General features: G+C 37.7%; 1 protein-coding gene across 1 annotated transcript; it reads right to left on the bottom strand.

Annotated features, from left to right (window-relative positions):
• Positions 1–638: 638 nt before the first annotated feature.
• LOC138824110 (vomeronasal type-2 receptor 116-like) lies at positions 639–24,764 on the bottom strand. Its single transcript, XM_070017821.1, has 8 exons — positions 24,720–24,764; positions 23,556–23,663; positions 22,664–22,827; positions 18,081–18,369; positions 16,119–16,925; positions 14,982–15,200; positions 2,470–2,578; positions 639–1,576 (listed from the first exon to the last, which is right to left on the bottom strand). Exons 1-8 carry the CDS (start codon positions 24,762–24,764, stop codon positions 639–641), a joined length of 2,679 nt encoding a protein of 892 aa, XP_069873922.1.
• Positions 24,765–27,615: the final 2,851 nt, after the last annotated feature.

Genomic DNA, 27,615 nt, shown 5'->3' with positions numbered 1-27,615 from the left:
AAGAATATTGGCAAAAAACACACGTAGGAATGTAAATACACAATTATCAAACAAAATAAGCTCTACAAAGTATATAAAAGCCTGGAACTTCATCATGAGGACAATATTAAAGGATTTCATTGAGGATTAAGCAGCATACTGATGTGTAGGCAAGAAGCTAATGTTCTTTAAAATTTAGAAAATACCATAATTCTAGCTAATCTAGGAGCTAAGATGTGATTATCACAGTATGAAGCCAAACTGGGCAAGAAAGTTCATGAAAATGTTATCTCGTTAACCACCAAAGAGCCAACAGTGGAGCTGTGACTTAAGTGGAAATGCCACAGTTTTGAGTAAAAAAACACAAACAACAAACTCAGAGAGAGTACCCAGAATTTAAGTTCAAGCCCCAGTACTGGCACTAAATAGGAAATTTTAGGCAAATGGTTAAGAAAGCAATATTAGAAAACAAGTCAACAGAGAAAATATAGTAGTTGACATGATGGGATAATAAAACATATAGAGAATAAATTTCAAATTTACTTGGCTCTGGCTAGAAAAATGAGTAAGAGTCATTTATTCATCGAAGTTATTACAACAATATAAACTAATATCTGATGGGAAAAGGAATATATTTGACCTAACATGTAAGTTTCACCTTAAGAGGGTGTATTTCTCCCGGGATGACTTCTGTCCCGGAAGCCAAGCAGAAAATTTCTATCTGGTCTTAACAAGATAATGTAGCACTTGGGGGCAAAGATACATCCCAGTAGTCCTGCACTAGACACCAAGATGGAGAAGATCTCTACAGCCACCATGACCTCCCCCTTGGCACTGTGGTAGACAGGCAGAAAAGTGAGCCAGACAATGCAGAACAACAGCATGCTGAAGGTCAGGAACTTGGCCTCATTGAACGTATTAGGCAGGTTCCTGGCCAGGAAAGCCAAAGTGAAGCTGACCAGAGCCAAGAAGCCCAGGTATCCCAGGACACAGTAGAAAGCAGTGAGGGAGCCCTTGTTACACAGGATGATGAGGTGGCCATGTTCAGAGTGTGCATCTGTGTCAATGAAGGGAGGAGAGGTTCCCAGCCAGATTCCACAGAGAGTCACCTGGATCAGGGTGCAGATGGGGATGATGAAGTTAGGAGCTCCTGATAGCATAAGCCACCTCATCCTTCTCCCTGGAGAAGTGACCTTGAAGGCCAGAACCACAGTTACAGTTTTGGCCAAGACAGCAGAAACAGCTACAGTGAACACAACTCCAAATGTGGTCTGTTGTAGAATGCAGGTGCTGGTGTTGGGACGGCCAATGAAGAGCAAGGAACAGAGGAAGCAGAAGATGAGGGAGATAAGTAGGATGTAGCTGAGAGCTTGATTATTAGCCTTGACAATGGGAGTGTTCTTGTGTTTCACAAAGACCCCAAGAACAACTGTTGTGAGTGTAGATAAAGAAAGAGCCATGCAGGCCAAGGCCATCCCTAAGGGTTCTTCATAAGTCAAGAATCTTGCAGCTCTTGGGAGGCACTGGTTTCTCTCTGTATTGGCATACTGATGATCTGGACACTTCATACACTGCTCCATATCTAGTGAAGAATTCAAATAAACATTTATCCATTTCCAATACTTAAAAGGAAATTAGAAAGTCCCTATCTAGAGATAATACTGACACGTGAATTCTTAGTAGCATAAAGTAAATATTAACAAGTATTACCAGACATGATCACTATTATTTTTATGTCTTCGTCATGTTCCCACACTCATTCCCATATTCTCATACTTTAGTCTGATTGAAATTCTTTTGCTTGTAATGACCATCACAAATACTGTTACTTGCCATTTCTAATATCCTATGAATAATTTTCTCTGCCTCTTCATGCTGCCATAATTCTCAGACATGTGTGCACAAGTCAAACCCCTTATTCAAAATTGTGGGTAGTAAAACTTTGCAACTTCCTCTATATTCTCTATACAATATAAATTGGACAACTGTGACCCTTCCTTGAAATTGTTATATTTGTCTCTTCTACTCACCTATAGAGGATGGAGAAATCACTCTTTGAAACTATAAAGTCATACTATGCACAACACTTTTGCCTGCATCTTACACCAAACCAAACCCAGAGTATTTTCTCCATTGCAAGAACAGTTCTAAGATCTAGGAAATAAAGATATACACGATCTGTGTTTTCTTTGTAGTCTGAAGGTAATTTTGAAGAAGATGGGGTCCTCGTGCTTAAAAAGATTTGCACTTACTCTGATAGATGTTAAGCTTACATTACTGAGTATTTGAATAAACATATATACAATAGACCAGAAAAAATTAATCTTATGCATAAATCAGAGTCCATGATGTTTTTTTCAAGAAGAATCAACCAGTGTCACAATTAGATGATTAAGTGAAGGAAGGAAGAATTTGATTCTGTAATCATAATATACAACTTTTGCATTGGCTTGCATGGATTGGGGATACCAGCAAAGAAAATGAATTTCTCACTATGGCATGAGCACGGTGTGCAATCAAAGCAACAGGCTGCCTTTTCTTCCTGAGGGGATTTCCTGAATCCAGGACCACAACTCTCACTGCAGGCAGATTGAGTAGGCTGAGGACAAGCAGATATTTGTCAGTAATTGTTTAGACTTTACATAATGCTCCAACAATCCATAGTATTAAAATACTGAATTATTAGAACAGAATCTAGAGGGGGGACTAAGATGGCAACTGGGCAGTAGGGAAACACCACAGCTCTCCCCCCCAAAAAAGAGAGTTCAAGTTCCATCGCTTAATCTCCCCAAGTGACCGGCAACAACAAAAAGACAAACACCCTGAGAAAAACAGAAGGAGGAAAAAAAAAACAAAATAAGAGAGAAAAAGAAGAATTTCAGACAAAAGAAAAGCGAAGACCCCTCCCCCAATCTTTACTGGCAACACTGCTGCACGTGAAGCCGCTGCCAGCCCAGCCCAGTGGGGGCTGCCAGAGTCCTAGAGACACAGGGGTTTGTCTGCAGGTCACCCACACAGAAGCCACCTAAGGTACCGATGTTGGACCTGCTGATCGCTATGAACAGAGAAACCTCTGAGCCAGGAGCTTGCACAAAAATCCCACCCCCACCCCTCACTGTATATCTGAGCAGAGAGGTTCCATCACACCAAAGCCACTATGCACGACACTGGGAACCCCAGAGCTACAGAGGACACCCACAGAACAGCAGAGCAGAAGAACTTCAAGGAACCAGTGCTGATCCAGAGAACATAAGCAGAGACAAACCCCAGTGCTCAGTGCATGGAGGCCCCTCCCCTACCTCTTGGGCAGATGCTGGAGGCCCACCCTATGGCGCAGACCAGAACAGCATCAACTGAGACAGAGACAGAAGTGAAACATGCAGAGCGACCACCGCCCATCCCAGCCCACAACCACCTCAACTGAACTCTGATTGCAACAACAACCAATGACCTACATCACACAGAAACAGCTACTAGCTCCAGGGTGAGTACCCTACAAGGGACAGTGTATACCTCAAGGGAGACCACAGCTAGTGGGAATCCCCAGACCCTGACCCAGCCTCCCTATCCCAACATCTGGACCACAGGACCCACTAAAAATGGGAACTTTTCGAGAGCTTCATCAGCCCATGGAGCACACACAGCTGGCCAGGCTAGAGCAAGAGTGCCCCTGGAAGGGACATTAAATGCCCAAGCCAGGAACACCGCCATTGTGTCAAGACAACCAACAGTGGAAGAAATTTGAACTGTGTATTCCAGGCTGCATAACCTAGGCAGGATACACAACAGCACAGGTCCAACCGGCATGCCCCAGGCTAGGGGCTGGGACCAGGCCTGGGAATCCAGTGCCTGAGCAACACAACAAATTCCTCCCAACTGAAGTCAGAAGCTGAGCATATGCCTCAGCAGAGGGGAGAAAAACAGGGAACTGCACCCCTTGGGAAGCACGCCTGTGACAGCAAAAACCCGAGGGGTCAGGACAAGAGAAGCCCAATCCATACCAGAACCTGACCCATATATTCTAGGCTGGGAATTGGACAACACAGGCCATAAGCATCTGATAATAGTCATGATCTTAGGCTGGTAAGGTGGCTCAGCAGTAGAGTGCTGGTCTTGGGTGCATGAGGCCGTGGATCTGAATACTCAGCAACACATAAGCAGAAAGGGACCGAAATGGTGCTGTGGCTCAAATGGTAGGGTGCCAGCCTTGACCTGTAGAACTGAGGAACAGCACCCAGGCCCAGAGTTCAAACCCACAACCGGCCAAAAAAAAAATATCAGGAGCCCATAGCAGACTCCAACATCTGGAAGAGTGCATCCAGCACATCCGATCTTGCCAAGAGCATCTGTAGGAGAAAACAGGAGCAGTCTAGGCCATTCAACCTTCTAAAGGCAGGAACTGCCAGTGATCTACAGCAGAGAGCCAAGAACCCCTATGTGGTTCAGACCAACAACTGGAGGTTGGCTCCCAACAGAACCGAAATCAGTTACAGACTCTCTACCAGCACAGAAACAGCAACCAAGCAATGACAAACACCTATTGAACAAAACAAAATTTCAGATTAGTCTCCAATAATCCCTGAATCCCCTGCAAAATCACAGAGAAAAATTACAAGGTTTATCAATACCCAGGATAGCAAGCTATCACCAAAAGCAAGCAGCCAAGCAGAGGAGAGCTCCAGTGGGAGCAAACAGGAATGGAAGACAAAAGCTACATCCAAGAGATGCTGTAGGCAATGACTCAAGAAATAAAGCAAGAAATAGACCAGAAATTGAAAGAGCACAGGGTCGAAATATCGAAAGAGATGCAGGATATCAAACAGGAGATGCAAGCAAAAATAGAGGCAGACCACACCTCACTACGAGGTGAGATTAGCGCCAAAATAGAGGCAGTACACTCCTCATTGAAAGGTGAGATTAGGACTTTGAGAACCAATATTAAATCCATAAATGAGTCCATTTCCTCCATGCAAACCACAATGGAAGACACAGATAACAGAGAGAACGAAATGAAATGTAGATTGTCAGATACAGAAGACAGAATATACCAACTGGACCAAAAAATTACAGATATGGAAAAATCACATAAATTATGCCGAAGGGAAGTTCAAGAGTAAACAGATAGTGCCAAGAAATTTAACCTTCGTATAACTGGAGTGGACGAAGGTGAGGAATATCAAAGCAAGGGAATGCAACACATATTCAACAAGATAATCAGTGAAAATTTCCCCATCTCAAAAAAGAACATCTTACCTACATTACAGAAGCATATAGAAAACCTAACAAGCAACATCCCAGGAGAAACACCTCTAGACACATTATAGTAAAAATGATAGGTCTGAATAATAAGGAAACAATCTTGCATGCAGCAAAAATGAAGAAGGAGTTCTACTACAACGGGAAAAAATTAGAATCACTGCAGATCTCCACACAAACACTGAATGCAAGAAAGGCCTGGGAAAGTACCATACGAGCCCTGAGAGCAAACAACTGCCAACCCAGACTGATATACCCGGCAAAGATAGCATTCACATTCGATGGAGAACTGAAAAATTTTAATAGCAAAGAAAAACTAAATGAATACATAAACATTAAGCCAGCATTACAAAGAATACTAAGAGGGGGAACACAACCTGAAGATAGCAAAAGGGAACAGGGACCTGTACCCAGACAGGCAGTAATAGACATCTAACTGAGCAAACACAGGAGGAAAGGAAAGAAGAAAAACTTAGGAAAACAAGGAATGACAGGGACCACAATGCATCTCTCTATACTGTCTTTTAATATTATCAGGCTTAATTCTCCAATCAAAAGAAAAAGAACTGCAGACTGGATCAGAAAACATGACCCATCCATCTGTTGCCTTCAGGAGACCCACTTCTCAGCCAAACATACAAACAAACTCAGAGTGAAGGGTTGAAAAGGATCTACCAATCAAATGCCCCCAGTAAGAAAGCAGGTGTAGCAATAAAGCAGGTGTAGCAATCCTGATATCTGACAAAATGAACTTTTCATTGAATTCAATGCACAAAGACAAGGACGGACACAACATAATAATACAGGGAACAATCCAAGAGGAGAATATTACTATCATCAACTTACATTCCGCAAACATTGGTGCACACAAATATGTTAGGCAAATACTCTCAAACTTACAGAATAAAATAGATCCCAATCTGATAATACTAGGAGACTTTAATGCCCCACTCTCACCAAGGGTTAGGTCTACCAACCAGAGGATTGGCAAAGAAGCTACCGAGTTAAGTGAGGCCATACTTCATGTGGAACTAACTGACATCTACCGAGTATTTCACACTGAATCAACAGAGTACACATTCTTCTCAGCAACTCATGGAATTTTCTCCAATATAGACCATATCAAAGTTCATTCAAGGAACTTAAGGAAATACAAGGGGATCAACATAATCCCCTGTATCCTATCTGACCACAGTGGAATCAAACTAGTTCTCAATAACAAAGCATACCGCAGAAATTACTCAAATACATGAAAATTGAACAGTACACTTCTAAGCAATGCCTGGGTAATGGAAGTGATCAAAGATGAAATTTAAATATTCCTACAACTCAATGACAATGAAAAACACATCACAAAGAAACTTGTGGACACAGCAAAAACAGTCCTGAGGGGCAAATTTATTGCCCTCAGTGCCGACATCAAGAAAATGGAGACAGACTAAGTAAATAATCTCATGTTGCAATTAAAACAGCTAGAAAAAAAAAGAAAAAATGGAACCTAGAGTTACTAGATGGAGCCAGATAACCAAACTAAGAGTGGAGATCAATGAAATAGAGAATTGGAGAATCATAGCCAAAATTAACCAAAGAAAAAGCTGTTTCTTTGAAAAAATAAACAACATTGATGGACCACTGGCAAGATTAATTTAAAAAAAGAAGAGAGGAAACCCATATTAACAGGATTAGGGATGCCATAGGAAAAATCACAACACATACCCAAGATATCCAAACAATTTTAACTGACTACTTTCAAAAGTTATACTCTCTAAAGAAAGAAAACCTGGCACAAATGGGTGCATTTTTAGAGTAACACAAGTTGCCCAAACTGAGCAAAGAAGTAAATCAATTAAATAAGCCAATATCCTACAACAAGATACAGGAAGCAATCAGAAGTCTTCCAACAGAGAAAAACCCAGGACCAGATGGATTGACAAGAGAATTCTTAAAGACACTTAAAGAAGACCCTTAAGATCCGTAAAGAAGGAATAATACCCATACTCCTCAAGCTCTTCAGAGAAATAGAGAGAGCTATCCCAAACTCATTCTATGATACCAATATCACACTCATCCCAAAAACAGACAAAGACCCAACTAAAAAAGAGAATTACAGTCCAATTTCCTTGATGAACAGATGCACAGATCCTTAACAATATTCATCCAGAAAAACATTAAAAATCATAGACTACAACGAGGTAGGTTTCATCCCAGAGATTCAGGGATGGTTAACATATGTAAGTCAAAAAATGTAATCCAACACATCAACAGAGCCAACGTCAAGAATCACATGATTATCTACACAGATGCAGAAATCGCCTTTGATAAAATTCAACATTCATTCAAGCTAAAAGCTCTGGAGAAAATAGGAATAGAAGGAACTTTTCTTAAAACAATAAAAGCCATTTACTACAGACTAATAGCCAATATTAAACTTAATGGGGAAAAGTTACAACCAATTCTCCTAAAATCAGGCAAAAAGGCAAGGATGCCTTGTCTCTACTCCTCTTCAATATAGTCCTGGAACCCTTAGCCAGGCAATAAGGTGAGAAAAAGACACTAAAGGGATCCATATAGGAAAAGAAGAAGTTAAACTATCCCTTTTTGCAGATGACATGATACTATACATTCACGATCACAAAAACTCCATCCCCAAACTCTTAGAAATCATAAATCACTTTGGCAAAGTAGCAGGATACAAAATCAACCCACAAATATCAGTTGTCTTCCTGTACACTGACAATGTACAAGCAGAGTGGGAAATAAAGGAAGCAAACCCATTCACAATAACCTCCCCCAAAATGAAATATTTAGGAACTAACCTAGCCACAGATGTAAAAGAACTATTTAATGAAAACTATAAACAGTTAAAGAAAGAAATTACAGAAGACACTAGGAAATGGAAAGACCTCCCATGCTCTTGGATAGGCAGACTTAATATAGTGAAAATGGCAATACTGCCAAAATTAATATACAAATTCAATGCAATTCCTATTAAAATCCCAATGACATACATCTCTAAAATATAGAAAATAGTCCAAAAATCAATGTGGAACAACAAAAGACCTAGAATAGCCAAAACAATTCTAGGGAATAAAGATAACATGGAAGAGATATCCATGCCAAACTTCAAGCTCTATTATAGAAACATAAAAACAAAGACAGCATGGTACTGGCATGAAAACAGACCCGAAGACCAATGGAATAGAATAGAAGATCCAAAAATAAAACCACAGGCCTACAGTCAGCTGATACTTGACAAAGAGGCCAAAGACATACAATGGAAGAAACACAGTCTCTTCAACCATTGATGCTGGGAAAACTGGGTGGCCACATGGAGAAGACTAAAAGTGGACCCCAGGCTATAATCATGCACTAATATCAACTCAAGACAGAATAAAGACCTTAACATTAAACCAGCATCTCTGAAACTATTGCAGGACAGAGTAGGAGAGAAACTTGAACTTATAGGCACAGGAAGGAAATTCCTGAACAGAGTCCCAGGGTCACAACAAATTGGAAAGTGTCTCGACAAATGGGACTACCTTAATATAAAAAGCTTCTGCACAGCTAAATCTATAACAACCAAGCCAGAAAAGCAACCATCTAATTGGGAAAAAAAATATTTACCAGCAATATATCAGGGAAGGGGTTTATATCCAGTACATACAGGGAACTCAAGAAACAAATCCCTTCCAAAACAATTACTAAATGGGAAAGGGAACTAAAGAGAGACTTCTCAGATGAAGAGATTAAAAATGGCAAAGAAACACATGAGGAAATGTTTACCATCGCTGGATGTGAAGAAAATGCAAATAAAGACAACACTGAGATGCCACTTTACCCCAGTCAGAATGTCCCACATCATCAAGGCAGCCAACGACAAATGCTGGAGGGGATGTGGAGAAAGAGGAACCCTATTACACTGCTGGTGGGAATGTACACTTATACAACCACTTTGGAAAGCAGTCTGGAGGGTCTTTAGAAAGCTGAATATTGACATCCCTTATGACTGAGTCATACCACTTCTAGGCATCTATCCTGAACAACAGGAACCACTATACAAGAACACATGCACCTCCACGTTTATTGCAGCACTGTTCATAATAGCCAGGATATTGCAGAAGATCGAATTGCAGAAGATCGAATCTCAGGAATTGAAGACAGTCTAGATATTATAGAGAAAGAACATACAACCATCCAAGACAAGTCCAAGAAATATGATAGTTCTGTCCAACCCTTGGAAGACATCTTCAGAAGGCCTAATCTAAGGATAATGGGTGTAGAGGAGCAGCTAGAAACAGAAGTTAATGGCCTAGGAAATTTATTGAACAGGATCCTAGCAGAGAACTTCCCAAACATGCAAAAAGATAGGCCTATTCAGATACAAGAAACTTTTAGAACCCCAAATAGAACAGACCAGAATAGGACATACCACTGCCACATTATAATCCACACACGACCAAATCAAACCAAGGAAAAGATCCTTAAAGCTGTCAAGGAGAAAAGATTAATCACCTATAAAGGGAAACCAATTAGAATCACCTCAGATTTCTCAGCAGGGACAATCAAAACAAGAAGAGCCTGGAATGATGTATGCCATGCCCAAAAAAACAAACAACTATCAACCAAGAATTCTGTAACCAGCTAAACTCTCCTTCATAACTGAAGGCCAAATAAAAATCTTCCATAGCAAATAAAAATGAAACAATACATCTCCACCAAACCAGCCCTACAAAAGATTGTTAAAGATGCCCCACACATAGAAAACCAACAAGACCACAATAAAGTCCAAGAAACTGCATCCAAACTGAGATTCCAAAAACCATAGGAAGAACACAGTTTTTGCAGCCCACAAGAAGGTTGATAACATGGCAAGAATCACAAATACCTCTCAGTCTTATATCTTAATGTTAACGGACTTAAATCTCCAATTAAGCGACACAGACTGTCTAGTTGGATTAAAAAACAAGACCCTTCTATCTGCTGCCTTCAGGAGTCACATCTTGCCCGTAAAAAAAACACATTTTCAATGTTAAAGGCTGGAACAAAATCTACCAAGCAAACGGCCCCCATAAAACAGGCGGGAGTTGCAATCCTAATATCAGATAAAATAGACTTCAAATTAAAATTTGTGAGAAGAGATAAAGACGGTGGCTACATACTAATTAAGGGATATCTCCTTCAGGAGGATATTACAATTCTAAATATCTATTCGCCAAACAATGGAACACCCAAATTTATCCAAGAAACACTACTTTCCCTCAAATCCCATATAGATCCAAAGACATTAATTGTTGGAGATTTTAACACACCAATCTCCACACTAGATAGTTCAACTCGGCAAAAAGTCAACAGAGAAACTCCAGATCTAAACAGCTGCATAGATCAACAAGATTTAACAGACAATTACCAAACATTTCACCCAGCAGCATCAGAATACACATTTTTCTCAGCAGCACAAGGAACATTTTCTAAAATAGAAGACATTTTAGGCCACAAAGCAAACTTGTCTAAATTCAGAAACATTGAAGTTATACCTTGCATTCTATCTGACCAAAAGGGAATAAAATTAGAACTCAACACCAAATGCCACCAAAAAAATCCGGTATCACATGGAGGCTGAACAACACACTGTTGAATCACGAGTGGGTCATGGAAGGGATTAGAAAGGAAATTCTAATGTTCATGCTATTCAACAAAAATGAACACACAAATTACGAGCTCCTCTGGGACACAGCAAAAGCAGCACTCAGAGGCAAGTTTATAGCTCTGAGCTCCTACATCAACAAATTGGAGAGATCTACAACCAACAATTTAATGACACATCTAAACCTCCTTGAAAAAGAGTAGCAAGATAAACCCCAATCCAGTACACAGAAAGAAATAATTAAAAGTAAATCAGAATTAAATGAATCAGAATCCAAAAAATTATAGAAACAATCAACAAAACAAAGAGTTGGTTCTTCGACAAACTTAACAAAATTGACAGACCCTTAGCAAGTCTTTTCAGAAAAAGATGAGAACACACCCAAATTAATAAACTCAGAGATGAGAATGGAAACATCACCACAGAAACAACAAAGATTCAGAACACTAAAAGGGAATAGTTCTCAAAACTTTATGCTAATAAATTTGAGAACTTAACAGAAATGGAACTTTTCCTAGCAAATATTGTCAAGCCAAAACTAAACCAAGATGAGTTTAACCATCTTAACAGGCCCATATCAAGCATTGAAATAGAAACAGCAATAAGAGCCCTGCCAGCTAAGAAAACTCCAGGACCAGATGGTGTTACAGCGGAATTTTACATGGCCTTCAAAGCAGAGTTAACAACAATACTCCTCCAATTCTTCAATGAAATTGAAAGAGAGAGTTCAGTACGTAACACATTCTATGAAGGCATCATAAGCCTCATTCCAAAACCAGGCAAGGACACATCAAAGAAAGAGAACTATAGACCCATTTCTTTGATGAAAATTGATGTAAAACTTCTCAACAAATTTTGGCCAATCAACTTCAACAATTCTTCCAAAAAATTATACACCACGATCAAACAGGATTCATTTCAGGGATGCAAAGCTGGTTCAATATATGCAAATCAATTAATATTATTCATCACATCAACAGGGGCAAGAAAAAGAACCGCATGGTTATCTCAACAGATGCAGAAAAAGCATTCGACAAGATCCAACACCCCTTTATGATGAAGGTTTTGGAAAAATTAGGAATCCAAGAAATATTCCTCAATACAATAAAGGCTGTATATGACAAATCTACAGCCAGCATTATACTTAATGTTGAAAAACTAAAGCCATTTCCTCTTAACTCAGGAACAAGACAAGGATGTCCACTCTCTCCACTTCTCTTCAATCTAGTATCAAATTGCCTAGGTTCAGCAATAAGACAAGATGCAGACATAATGTTGATCCATATAGGGAAAGAAGAAATAAAACACTCCCTCTTTGCATATAACCTGATCTTGTATTTAAAGAATCCCAGAGATTCCACTCCCAAATTACTCAAGCTGCTTCAAAACTTTGTCAAAGTAGCAGGGTTTAAAATTAACCCACCAAAATCAATGGCTTTTCTGTATGCCCACAATGAGAAAAGTGGGGCTGAAATTAGGAAAGCAACCCCATTTGTAATAGCCCCACAAAAAATAAAATATCTAGTAATTAACTTAACCGAAGAAGTGAAGGACCTCTATGATGAAAACTTTGAAATCTTCAAAAAGGAAATCAAAGCAGAACTTATAAAATGGCAAAACCTCCCATGCTCCTGGATTGGAAAGATTAACATCATGAAAATGGCAATACTTCCCAAGGGTAACTACAAATTCAAAGCGATACCTATCAAAATTCCAACCTCATTCTTCAAGGAAATAGAAGAGCCAATCCAAAAATTCATATGGAACAATAAAAACCCTGAATAGCAAAAACGCTCTTCCATGGAAAGAACACTGCTGGAGGAATATCAATACCAAATTTCAAAGTCTACTATAAAGCCATAGTAATCAAAACAGCTTGGTACTGGCACAAGAACAGACCTCAGGACCAATGGAATAGAATTGAAAACACAGAAATGAACCTACAGACCTATAGCCATCTAATATTTGATAAGTGAGCTAGAAAAACAGTGGAAGAAAGACAGCTTCTTCAGTAAATGGTGCTGGCAAAATTGGTTCACTACTTGTAGAAAACTAAAGCTAGATCCTTATATATCACCCTGCACCAGAATCAACTCCAAATGGATCAAAGACCACGAAGTCAAAGCAGACACTCTGAAAACATCACAGGATGGAATAGGAGAAACCCTACGTCTCCTAGGCCCAAACTGAAATTTTCTGAATAGAGACGCGGAAACACAACCAATCAAAGAAAGGTTGGACAAATGGGATTGCATGAAGTTGCAGAGCTTATGCATGGCAAAGGAGATAGCTAGCAAGATTAATAGAAAGCCCATGGATTGGGAGAAGATCTTTACTAACCATACAACAGACAAGGGTCTCATATCTATAATATACTTAGAAATCAAAAAATTAAAACCCCAACAACAAATCCTCAAAGAAACAACTACCCAATTAATAAGTGGGTAATGACTTAAAGAGAAACTTCTCTGAAGAAGAAAGAAGGATGGCCAATAGACACATGAAGAAATGCTCAACGTCCCTAGCCATAAAAGAAATGCAAATCAAAACAAAATGGAGATACCACCTCACTCCAGTTAGAATGGCAAAAATCAAGAACTCTAACTACAACTGATGCTGGTGGAGATGTGGACAGAAGGGAACCTTACTTCATTGTTGGTGGGAATGTAATCTTGTTCAACCACTTTGGAAAGCAGTATGGAGGTTCCTCAAAAGACCTCACATAGAGCTCCCCTATAACCCAGCAATCCCACTTTTGGGCATTTACCCAAATGTTTACAAACAAGGCCACACTAAATCTACCAGCACAACTATGTTTATTGCAGCATTATTTACCATAGCTAAGATCTGGAACCAACCCAGATGCCCCTCAGTAGATGAATGGATCAAGAAAATGTGGTATATATACACAATGGAATTCTATGCCTCCATCAGAAAGAATGACATTGCCCCATTTGTTAGGAAATTGAAAAACTTGGAAAAAATTATATTAAGTGAAGTAAGCCAGGCCCAAAGAAACATAGGTCCCATGGTTTCCCTTATTGCAATATCTTGTATATGTATGAGTCAAGTGGAAAAGATCAGATAATGTGATGTTAGGAAAATGAACCCTTAGATATGTACTTTAATGTTTTTTTTTCTTTCATGCATTTCTAACGCATTTATAAGATTATCTCTTCTTTGCTTTGTATGTCCCTTTCCCACAGTATAACCCCTGCTTTCACTATAGTTGATGTCAGTGTAACTTGTGGAGGACATGGGTAAAAACAAGTCGTTTAAGGATACAGGTGGACCTGTTGCAACAATGAGATGTACAAGTTGTCATGTCGAAAACGAGCTTTACAACGTTGGTGCGGGAAGGGGGAGGGGGGACGGATTGGGTGGGGGAGTGGAGGAGGCTGGGAAGGGATGTGAAGTGTAAACAAAGGAGGAGGCTGCAATGCTTGATAATAAATGTACACATAATCCAGCCCATGTAATTGTTACCACTCTGTACACTATGTTCACAAAAAAATAAAATAAAATAAAAAATAAAAAATGAAAAAAGAAATATGTATTTTATGACACTATTCTAAATCACCATGTAGAGACTGTGAATGTCTATTTTTTTTGTCCTAGTCCCAGGGTTTGATATAAGTACATGTTCATTTTCCTTGGGCTTTTTTCTCCTGAAGGTAAGCACTCTACCACTTGACCTGAGGTTCCATCTGAGGTTTTTGATGGTCAATTGAGAAAAGAGTCTCAAAGACTTTTCTGCCCAGTTGGACTTTCAACAGATATGTAATCTTAGTCCTGAGGATATTTTTCACCTGAGTAGATAGGATTACAGGCATGAGTCACTAGTGTCCAGCCCTGCTTTTATGGTGGTTAAATGAAAATAAGCCTCTCAGAGAAGATCCTGCTTGGACTGCCTTCAAACCACAATATTTTTATCTTAGTCTCCTAATTAGCTAGTATTACAGGAATAGGTTGCTGGCATCCAACCAGATATACATTTTAAGGCTGAAATTTTCTTATATGTTATCCAACCAGATATACATTTTAAGGCTGAAATTTTCTTACTTATATGTCCTTAAAATCATTGCAATTAAACCCAACCCACCTCTATTGTTCCTATGGCCCAGTGTACCATATCTTCAGATAAAGACAGTTGATGAGCATATGGAGAAAACTTTCCTACTTTCACCTCAAGTTCAAGACCTTCTGGGAAATTCCATATGTTTACAATGTCATAGTCTGCTTCCAATTTCCTTTTCTCATCCAAAGTCACTTGATCTCCAGCAGTATTGTGAAACTGGATGTTCTTCAGAAAAGAGTGCAGCTAAAAGACATACATCATCTTATGGTGAAGTACATCCTGAGTTACGAAAGAAAACCTGAAGAAAAAAAGTTCCTGATTGCCTTTAAATTTTGATGTAGAATGAAAGAATAGTAGAACCACCTAATGAAGCATTCCAGAAGAGAATCTATGGAGGAATAAAAATAATTTTGCCAAATCTTGGTCACTCAGCAAAGGGGTAGATGCAATCTTTTCAAAAGAAACCAAGTCTAGAGAGTCACAAATAAGATGACTCTCAGTAGTCTAGCCAGTGTTTCCCACAACCACTAATTTTATGCATGTTGCTAATCTGAACTTGGTAAAATTTTAATATTTAAAGTAGAATAAAACTAGGTCCCTTATCCAAAATGTGGATAATTCTATTCAGCAGGTCATTCTTTTGCTATTAGATAAGAAACTCATAGGGAAACTCAAGGTGCATTTATAGTTTTCAAAACATCTGCTATATGGGAGGGGTCAAAGCAACAGCAATATATACAAGACAATATTTTGGAAATGATCTGTACAATTTTAGGGGGAGAGGGAGGGAAAGTAAGAGAAAAACGAATGAAGGGGTAACAAGTTTGACAAGAAATGTACTTACTATCTTACTTGTGTAACTGTAACCGCTCTGTATATCATCTTGACAATAAAAAATACGGAAAACTATCTCCTATGAATATTTGAGGCTATTTGTAATTAAAAGAATTTATGAAACATGGAACTCACTTGAACCTTGTTATGGCCTGCTTTTCCTGAAGAGCACTAAAATACGTCCAGAGTACTTCACAGACATTTAAACAAACATTATTTGTTGGATTTGGAAAACATACCAAAAATGCTTAAATTTTATATGGCATGAAAACTATCTAGGAAGTGACATTGCCTATGGGGTATGTGATCTAACACAGAAGGCCTTACCTGTGCAGGGGAAGTCACTGCCCCTTCCCTCTTTCCCACTGTTTGTGCTTCTGTTTGATGAAGAAGCAGCTCATGGAGAGCCTGGGCCACAGCATACACAGCATTGTATATATGGTAACTGTCTCCAGACATAGTCGTGTCAAAAATGTGTCCAGGCAACAAATCCAAGGAGGCTTCGTGAGGACAGTTCTCCCACATTACACAGTCTGACTCTGAATCTGAACAATTAAAAGACAGAAACCATAGCCTTGCTAGGAAAAAGTCTTCTGGATATTTGAAAGGGTTAACTGCCTTGACAAAATCTGTGAATCCCAAAATATCTGGATGATGGTGTGAAAAAATGAGAGGTACATGTAATGAACCTAATACAAAATATTTCCTCCTCATGGTGAACTCTAGCTGTGAGTTCATGATACAAACTTTTCCTTTTACTAAAAATTGCTCAATACATCTTACGATATCTAGTAAGGCTTCATTATCACCATGTATGATGAGGACGTTTGCTGAAGATTTATTAATCTGTTTATAAAGTGCCATGACTTTAAAAACATATGCCAAGCCAGAGGTTGGGATTGCTAGCTCAAAGTCTACACAAATTCTATTCTTGTCCATCTCTTCTTTTAATTCAGGAAGAATCCACAAGCCATTCTCATCTTGTGAGGTCAATAGTCCAACCCAGTTCCAGCTGAAATGAAGGAGTAAGGAGATCAGGGCAATGGCTATCGATGTGTCCTTTGAGGCCATCTGATACAGAGCAAGAAAGTTTTTATGGTCACTCAGAGCATGATCAAAAGGCCCAAATGTAAGCTAAACGGAATGAAAATTGAATGTTTCATGAATGAGAAGATTTCTATCCATTATGATCTCACTTATGATATGTATTAAATAACCATTTGAAGTAGGTGGAAGGTAGATTTTTCTTAGTTTAAAAAATTGTTTTTAATAGTTGTACATTTCAATTTGTTCCTACAAAGCTCCTTGATCTTTGTCACTATTTCCATCAACTCATTCAATCTATAGCAACTCTACCCATTCCTTGACTTTCCTTGGTCCATTTTCACACACACACATCTGAATATGTATATATATCTAAATATCTATATATAGACATATACATACATATATGTGATATGTTGTATTTTCCCAACATCTACTCCATATTTCTCTGCCCCTTTGCACATCCCTCTAACAACTCTCCACAGACAAGTTATGCTTCAATGTTCTAGTGCTAGTTTTTTATATCTCTTTGTTGATCAGAAATGTTATACCATGGGATTCCACCTCTATGTGTACCATAGTTTACAGATTAATCAAATCTATTTGTAAATGGATATGTGTGTGTCCTATATTTATTTTATATTACATGTTCATATTTTAGATTTAACTTTCACATATGAGAGAACACATGTCCCTTTCCCTTTGTGAGTCTGAGTTATATCATTCAACATAATATCTTACGTGCATGTGCACACATGTGTGTGTGTGTGTGAGTGAGAGAGAGTGTGTGTGTGTGTGTACTATTGTAGGAGCATGAACTCAAGGCCTCGTGTACTTCCTTGGCTTTCTCCCTCAAAGCTACCTCTCTATCACTCAAACCACACATTACTTCCTGCTTTTTGTTGGTTAATTAGAGATTTCTCCTTAGTAGCTTGGTTTGCAGTTAGCCATCAGGACACAGCTCAACATATTGCTATACTTTAAAGTCATTTTTCCATTTCCTGATTTTTTAAGAAAATTATTGACAATGCTTAAAAGTCCAAACAATCTCTTTGTGGCTCTAACTTTTCCAGTCCCTTTACTAAAAATGGTAGTGTGGATCTCTATTACTTTGAATACTTACTCTTGATATCACAAAATTTGATAGGCTCATAAATCCAGTATCTTCCTATAATTATCTTCTAACAGATGAAATGGCACCAAATTAGATACTTTTTTATATCCCTTCACTCCTCCCACTCTCACCTGGGGAAACCTGTACAGGTTCAGCAATATACCAATCTGGGAAGATAATAATCCTGATGGTCCTGTCAGTACTGCTATAGACTTGCTCACTCTCACACAAGAGTAGTTTGGAAGGTTGTCCTTCCCAAAGAGGCTCGTGAAGGGATTTTTAAATGTTTTCCAAGTTTCCATATGAGCATTACAGATATTAAATCCTAGCGTCAAGTTATGTAAAATATGAGGATTTTCATCGATCTCTTCAATAGCAAAAGCCAAGGCCAAAACAAACTGGTAGGTGTTGAAGATAAACCTGCATAATGAGCATAGAAATTTAAAACTTATCAATTTGATGGACTAAGTACTTGCTTCTGTGCCAATGAATATGTTAAAGCATTATCCCAACTATGATGGAATGCAAATATAGTCTTTTATGCTTCTCTATGGGATTAAGGACATGAAGGGAATTTGTCATGCATAAGATTAAGAAACTTAAGAGAGAGCTTGCTTATTCCCCATAATCACATGCACCACAGCAAACACTAATGTTGTCCATTAAACATGGAATAGTCTTTCATGAGACACCAAATATTCTCTTGCTTTTTATCTTCGAGTAACTAGCTCCACTGTGTGAAATATCTTGTGTTTTCGGTCACCCAGTTTATCTTATGTGGTTATAAGGCAGGCTGGGCTAAGTAATACATCTTCAATAGTTATTTAAGGAAGATTCTATATTAAGTTTCTCTAACTAACAGACCTGAAATATTGAACAGCTCTTCCTGCAATATCAGCCAGAAGACAGCTCAAATACCAGGTGAAGGAATTTTATTCTTATTTATGTAATAAAACCAAGGGGATGAATCTAACTGCAAGCACATCATAATGGAGAAAGAAATCTCCAACATGAAGAGTAATGAAAGAATTGTAAACTTTACATTGAAATCCAAAGATTCAAGGCCACCATTGTAAAATGCAGTAATCTCTATTGCCTTCCCAATATTGTTAGGTTGAGATTCTAGAAAGACTACAGAGGAATAAAGAGAATCAACACTTTGCTCTCTCTCTGTTATGTCTGTGCAATGGTGTGAGTATGTGTACACACACATTCTAAAGAAATAATATTGAATCAATACATATTGTTTAAAAAGGAAATAATGGAGGCTAGGAAGAAATAAAAATGTGAGGCTTAACTTGTTTAACTCATGGTATACACATACTTGAAATTTCAATTTGGAAGCCTATCATGTTAATGATGTCTTCTAAACAGAAACAAATAGTAAGCTTGAATAAAGTCTAATTGAACATATGCATATATAGGAGGAACCTGAAAGTAAGAATGAAGACATGTGGGAAATGATTGGTCAAAAGCTGACAACACTATTTTGAAAAAGCAAATATTAGTGTATTGAGGATTTAGTAAATGGTTGAGAATGACAAAAGTTAAAATGCTTGTTCTAAGAAGCAATGGCAGAATTTAACTTTCCTAATGTAGACAATGATAGAAATATGAGATAGCTAGAGATGAAAGCTTAATCAAATATTTGACCACAACACATACTCGTGTACAGAAGCTATAAATGGAACTCATAACACATAGGTATTCCTCTGTTTTCCTAATGGCTGACTCCTCATTAGAATCCATAGAATCCTGGAGAGCACGGCAGACAATCTTTAAAAGATTAGGGACAAAAATGGATAAATTGGGTACTAAGATTACTGTTGCCAGCAAAGACATCCATTAGAAGTGAAGGATAAAAGGGTAAAGATATTCCCAGACAAGTACAATTAAAAGAATATACTCCCACACACCTGTTCCACAAAAAAAAAACAACAAAAGTATTCTATTTGTCATCCAAATTTAATGCACATGTAATATGACCACTTTGTGAGAAAATCAGAATGGGTAGACAGCTGTTTGAAGAAGTTTTTAAATGGGAAATGTTAAATGTTTATGGAACCACTGTATACAAAAATAAATAGTTATTTTTACATAGTTAACAGAAAAGCATTTTGTGCAAAAGATTGAACCATAGATGAGTAATAAAAGTATTCAAGAATGTGTAAAACCTACTAGTGAAAGTGGCTATAAAACTAGTTGAAAATACTCTAACATTGTAAATGTGCTAGCAAAATCACACACACAATTTTTATGCAGAGGGAAAAATTGTTAATATAATTACATCTTGTAATTACTGTAGAATCTAAAATTGGATATCCAATATTACAAATGATAAGAGGAATATAATGCAGTTGCAGTTCCTGTTTGTCTTTAACATTTCATCTTACTATATTAAATGAAAGATTTAATTTAAAAGTAAATTAAAAGATTTCATTATGACATTTCTGAACATTCATTTATGGACTTTGATCATAGCCCTCTATTGCTTGTATGTTTATTTTCTCTTTTTATTTCATCCTCCTCATCCCAGAGAGTTGTTATTCCAAAATAGCTTCTTGTCATCTATTTTCAGCCCAGTAATTACCAGAAAATATATAACAGCAAATGAAAGCACATAATCCAGTAATCAAAAGACACTACTATTGAACTTCCTTCATAACCACTGAAGGAGAGAAAAAGTCGAAGAAGCTTCAATTAACATGGAGAACAAATTACATAATAGCAATAAGGAACTGTGACCTGTCAACAATGACTGCAAAGGTAAATGCATGAAATTCTACCAGTAAGAGCTAAAATGGCTGAATGAATAAAAACCCAAGGCCAAAGGAAACGTTGATGCCAAGAAACTCACTTCACCATCAGTGGCCCTCAGTGAGTATAAGAAAGGTCAGTAAATACAATTGAAATACAAAAGAAACTAGGAGTGTGTATAACATATCCAATAGACTTTAATCAAAGCAATGAAGTGACATTTTGTAATGTAATGATGAAGATATCAAGTTTACAAGATGAAATAGCAATTCAAAATGTGTATTTACATACTATACAATCACTAAACTATGTTAAGCAGACTTTGATAGTCCTCAATATAATAATAGCTGAAGATTTTATGGATGGATCATTCTGACAAAATCAACAGGGAGGCAGCAGATCTAAATTTCAAACTTGATCAGAAGATCCTCACATACACCAGCTGAACACCTCATTCAACTTCTGAGTAAAACTTCTCTCCAAGCAAACAATCATGGGATGGGACACAAAGCCATCCAGATTTTTAAAATGTTGAAAGTTTATTGAGCATATATACAAACACATATAGTAAGGATAGAAATTAAAAAGGAAAATAAGCATATAACATGAAAATTACATGAATTATCCATTAACCAAAATTAAGTAGTAAAATAATAATTAAGATTATTCAATTTAATTAAATGATTAATGGATGATAAAGTGAATTGTTTTCAAGGCAAATTTCAAGAAATAAATATAATGAAAACCATAAATAAATGAAAATAAATGAAAATAAAATGAAATAAATAAAATGAAAACCATATTGTTATAGAAAAAGGGGAATAAAAGGAAAATATAACCTTTCCTATAAATCAAGAGAACAGATAATTAGCTGAAGCACCTGCACTGCATCTGAAGGAACTAGAAACAAATTGATTTTTTTATTGTACTGTTTTCTGTTCTTCTTTTTCCTCTTTTTCCATTTTTCCTTTCGCTTTTTCTTTGGTATAATCCCCTCTTGTCCTGTTTGTTATTCCTCTAAAGTTTTGCATATAAGCTTATTTAATTTGTGGAAGAGAATGGAAAACAGAAAGGGTGGGACAAAAGGTGAAACAATTAAGCAATGATACACATTAGACAATATGGCATAAACTATACCCCTTGTCAGGGAGAGTAGTTGGGATAGAAGAAACTGAAGGAGAATGAGGGAGGGAGTGACACTGTTCAAAAAGAAATATACTCACTAGCTTAATTATTTAACCCCTTTGTATATATTCTTTACAATGTAATTTTTAAAAATTGAAAATAAAATAATGAAGATAAAAGAAAATAAAAAAAACTATGGCTATAGAAAATTTAGGAAATGGTAAAAACTTCCACAAGTTAGTAAAAGGAATGAAATAATCAAGTAGAAACAGTGAGACAAAAGGTATGCCAATTTAACAGTAATACTTACTAGACACTGCTTTGGAAATGAATTTTACATCTTGGAGCAGAAGAGGAGTCAGGCGATCAAGAAGTGGGAGGAAACATGTGGAGGCATAACATTGTTCAAAAAGAAATGTATTCTTTACCTGACTTACATAGCTATAACCTCTCTATAATCATCTTTATATTAAAATTAAATTCAAAAAGAAAAGGAAATAGAGTATGAAAACACAGAAGCAATAATCAATCAAGCAAAGAGGACGTTCTACAAATCAAAAGGTAGATAAAACTGAAGTAAATATCACGAAGAGCTTACCATCATAGAAAGAAGAATATACTTGGATGGAAACTAGATTTCTCTCTTACTTGTAGGCAGAAAACCGCTCAAAAGTACATGCGAGATAAAATAATGAAACTGAGGTGTTTCTCTAGCAAAAGGATGGGATGTCAGGGTAGAGAAGACACAGAGCATTTATGTATGCACTTGGAGTTACCATTGCCCATCCTGAGAACAAATTTGTAAATGGAAATACAATGATGAGTTACTTACGGCTTGTTCTGTCCATCTCCAGAATCATCACTTTGAGTGCGATCTGTTCCCAAAGTGTAGAGAGGGAAAAACCCAGCAATCATTTCATCTCCATCCATGTGTGCTCGTTGCTTCATAGTAGAAAAGCAGCCAGTGCCAGCACAGGACCTGATAAGGAGGGGAAGCTGGAGAAGAACAATTGTGAACATCAAAAGGCTCATTTTTGACGCACCTGCCTAGGTGAAATTCTGGCTGTCAGGTATATATATTCATAAATCTTTTTATTGGTGTCTATGTGTCTTTTTATTGACAGAGAGGTACACTGTAGCGCATCTTTCATTAAAGCCTCTGTGAATCCTCAGGAATAATGGGTAAAACTTCCCTGGGGCTCTGCATCTGTGGCCCTGAATGCAGAGAAAAACATGAATTGAAAACATGTTTGCAGATTCTCCTTCTTCATCCTAAGTAATGTGATTTCCTCCAGGACAGCAGATAGTGATGCCCCAGGGATGAAGTTGTCTTTGATGTATTTGCTCTAATATCTGTGTCAAGGAACTATTTGCATCAAAGTTATTTGGGATGACGCAACCGGATTGCATCAGAATATGCCATTTCAGGTGCATGGTGAAATGGCCAAAAAAAATTATGCCAGTGAGATGTCAATGAAAGATATTATTGCATCATACCCAGATGGTAAATTCACACACCTATTATCCAAAACAGCTACAGAACATTGCTGGTTGATTCAAGCAGGTTACAGTCCAGATTCAATATACAGAGGTCTCTACAAATGCATCCATTTACCATTGCCTAAGGAAGCAACAATGTTCCTGATCTATTGATTGTTTACTTTGTTGTGCTAAAAGTTTTTAGTTTGATATAATCCCAGTTGGTATTTCTTGTTCTTGTTTACTGAGCTATTTGGAGTTTTAATCAGGAAGTTACTACCTAAACGAAATTTTCCATTTTTGTCCATATTGTAGTACTTTATCTCAAGTTTTAGCTCATAAATATCAGGGTGCTGAAAAACAATGATCATTCACAATATAGGGCATCCTTGGTACTTGGACACGGTGTCCAGGGAAGATGGCCGCAAGTGTGTGCCTAAAGAACCTCTGTGAAAAGAAGCATTTAATCAGCACATGGGCTGGCCTTGTGTGTACACATGTGGGGTCTATACACCCAGGGGCATGGCTGCCTGGCGCTCTCTCTCTCTCTCTCTCTCTCTCTCTCTCTCTCTCTCTCTCTCTCTCTCTCTCTCTCTCTCTCTCTCTCTCTCTCTCTCTCTCTCTCTCTCTCTCTCTCTCTCTCTCTCTCTCTCTCTCTCTCTCTCTCTCTGCAGACAGCAATTGCTTCCAGGACTCTGAGTAAAGTCCCACAAAAGACAAATGCATCAAAAACGGACACAATGGAATTATATGCTTCCATAAGACAGAATAATACTGTGCCACTCAGAAGGAAATGGAAAAATGTGGAAAAAATTATATTAAGTAAAGTAAGCCATACCCACAGAGACATAGGTTGCATGGTTTCCCTCCTTTTTTCTAACTAGAATATTCATATAAGTTAAAAGTAAACACGCTGGATGATAAAAGCCAAAAATACACTGGATGGAAAAAGACAAAAAAATACACAAAAACACATGATAAATTATACTGGACTCCAATCATTCACACTGTGAGACCCAAGGAGGATATTCTAAAGAGGGTCATGAATCCCAATAAGTGATTGCAAATGAGCATATAAAATGATATTTATAGATATGAACTCAAAGACTTGGAAATGAGGGTTTCGATATTTTGTTTATGTTTTCTTTGTCTTGTTTTTATTTTCTGTACATTTTGTCTTGTATGTCAGTTTAACCCTTTTGGGGAGTGTAAAGGGGGAGCATAAAAATTGTAGGACAAAATGCAGCAGAGATAATCACTAGACACGATTTTGAAAATGAACTACAACTCGTGAGCAAGATTGGGATGATAAAAATGGAGGAAGAAAGGGTAGGGTTGATGCTGTTCAAAAAGAAATGTATTCATTAATTGACTTACTTAACAGTAAGCCATCTGTATGTCACTTTTACCATAACAGTAAAAGAATAATCTTCTAAGATGAAGTATGTATCCATTAAGTGTTTGTAAGAATTAAGGGGATATTGAATTGAATTATAATTGCAGATGTTCCACATACACTAATGGCAAAAATAGGGCATTTCTGCTCAAAATGAATAGTACAACAAAGATTTTACCTGCTATTTGAGGAGATAGAGTATCTCTATGCCCCTAGAATTATTGTATGTATAGTTTGTCTTCCCTAATGCCATTAGGATATCACAGTACATCACATTGTCACTTTAACCTGGACAGGGTTAAGTCTATTACAAGGTGTTGTAGAACTTGACTTCACAGCCCACCCTTTCTGTACACCTACCATAAGTTAGCAAACACCCAGCATATACTGAACTATCTGTTCAAAAGGTGAGTGCCAATTCTAATACCATGGGACTCTTTACCTGCAGGAAGAACATAAGGAATAGGCTTGTGAAGTATGTGCTCAGAGAAGCATCCTTTTTGGCTGATGTCAGAACCACGTGTCCATAAACAGTGGTGGTGCTAGCTTAGGCTGGTCCTTTGAAGTGTGCTGTCCACAGCTGTGGAAACTTTTCTGTGCCTCTCTTTCCTTATAAGTATAACATTCTCTTCATATAGTTTCAGTTATCTGAGGCAAGAAACAAAGAAGACATTTTTATGAAGAAGACACCAGATTCTATCTGGAAGAAATTTCCTAACCTAGATATATACAGAGCAAGGATAGCAGAGATCAGACTGAGAAGACTCTAGTCACACAGACATATCTGGGGTTGGTTGTCCATATGTATGGAGCACCTACAGCATAAAAGCATTATTTCTAGAAACTGAGTGTAGTTTCTTAAGATGATCAGGAAACCCACGCTCTGCTGGGCTTCAGGAAATAGAGAACTCTCTTTAACACTAGAAATCCTGAAGAGTTCAGTAGGTGTGAAGTCCTCAAAGACTCATCTAGACAGAATGAAATTCTCAACTCCAGTTTGAACTTCATATCATAGGACCAACTCAGAAAGTAAGAATGCTTTGGTTTCAAGGGAGGATAATTTTCTTCAGCATGTTGATGTGTGTGTGTGTGTGTGTGTGTGTGTGTGTGTGTGTGTGTGTGTGTGTGTGTGTGTATGTGTGTGTATGTGTGTTGGACATGGGCAAGCACTAGAGGCCATAAGTGTTGTGATGTGCCCTAGAACCCTGAGGATTGGGTCTTTTTCTACAGGAAGAAGAAGACATAGAATGGTGGGTATTGTTTTCAGCTCTGGACGAGGCTGCAGCTTAAAGTTTAACTCTGTGACAAGTCATTCTCATGACAGAGAAAGGTCATCCTTTCAGAAAAGAATACAGCTACTAACAACATTTTGTCTCTGGCTTCCTCCCTAGAGTTTATCATCACTAAATACTTGCCTCCTCCTTTGTTTTCCCCCTACCATTACATCCGTCCCACCTCAACAACTACCACACCCCCTTGCCGAAGTTGTAAAGTTCATTTTCAACATAATGTCTTGTACATCTCATTGTTATATCGGTCAACTTGTATCCTTTTCTAAGCATTTTGTTTTTTCCCTTCTCCTCCCTGAATTAGAGTAGATGCAGGGCAATGAAAACAAATACAGTGACAGTAGGGGTTATACCATGAGGGGAGAACATGTAAAGCAACAAAAAATTACATGGCACATTATAAATACATTAGAAACTATAGTAAGAAAGAAAAAACATATTTGTGTCCCTATCTTGGGGTTCATTTCACTTAACATCATCATATATGGTCATATGTACATAGCTTTTGGCCTTTACTCTTTGTCCTACATATGTACTAGATATTGCAAATAAGGTAAACCGTGGAACCTATGTTTCTTTGGGCCTGGCTTACTTCACTTAATATAATTTTTTCCAAGTCTTTCCATTTCCTATAAAATGGGGCAATGTAATTATTTCTGATAGAAGCATAAAATTCCAATATATATATATATATAATATATGCTACATTTTCTTGATACATTCATCTACTGAGAGGCATCTGGGTGGGTCCCATATCTTAACTATGGGAAATAATGCTGTGATAAACATACTGTGCTGATAGCTTTAGTATTGCCTTGTCGGTGATCATTTGGGTAGATGCCCCAAACTGTAATTTCTGGGTTATAGAGGAGCTCTATGTGGAGTCTTTTGAGGAAACTCCATACTACTTTCCAAAGTAGTTGAACAAGTTTTCACTCTCAACAACAATGCAGTAAAGTTCCCTTCTATCCACATCCCCTCCAGCATCTGTTGTGATTAGAGATTTTGATTATAGCCATTCTAACTGGGGTGGGGTGTAATCTCAATGTTGTTTTGATTTGCATTTCTTTTATGTCTAGAGAAATAGAGCATTTCTTCATGTGTCTATTGGGCATTCTAATTTCCTCTTCAGAGAAGTTTCTCTGTAAGTCTTTAGCCCACTTATTTATTGGGCAGTTGTTTCTTTGAGGATTTGTTGTTGGGGGATGTAGTTTTTTGAGTTCAGGTATATTTCAGATATGAGACCCTCGTCTGTTGTATGGCTAGTGATGATCTTCTCTCAATCTGTGGGCTTTCTATTGATATTGCTAACTATGCCTTTGCCATGCAGAAGCTCTGGAATTTTATGCAATCCTATTTGTCTAACCTTTCTTTGATTTGTTGTGTTTCTGGATTTCTATTAAAAAATTTCAGCCTATGTCAAGGAGATCTATCGTTTCTCCTATTTTGATCTGTAATGTTTTCAGGGTTACTGCCTTGACTCCAAGGTCTTTGATCCATTTGGAGTTGATTCTTGTGCAGGGTGATATATAAGGATCTAGCTTTAGTTTTCTAAAACTGATTAACCAATTTTGCCAGCACCATTTACTGAAGAGGTTGGTTTTTTCCATTCTATTTTTT

Source organism: Dipodomys merriami, unplaced genomic scaffold (genome assembly GCF_024711535.1).
Source record: "Dipodomys merriami isolate MVZ:Mamm:240054 unplaced genomic scaffold, mDipMer1.0.p SCAF_1256, whole genome shotgun sequence".
Lineage (NCBI taxonomy): Eukaryota > Metazoa > Chordata > Mammalia > Rodentia > Heteromyidae > Dipodomys > Dipodomys merriami.
This window is presented reverse-complemented; position numbering and strand designations above follow the sequence as displayed.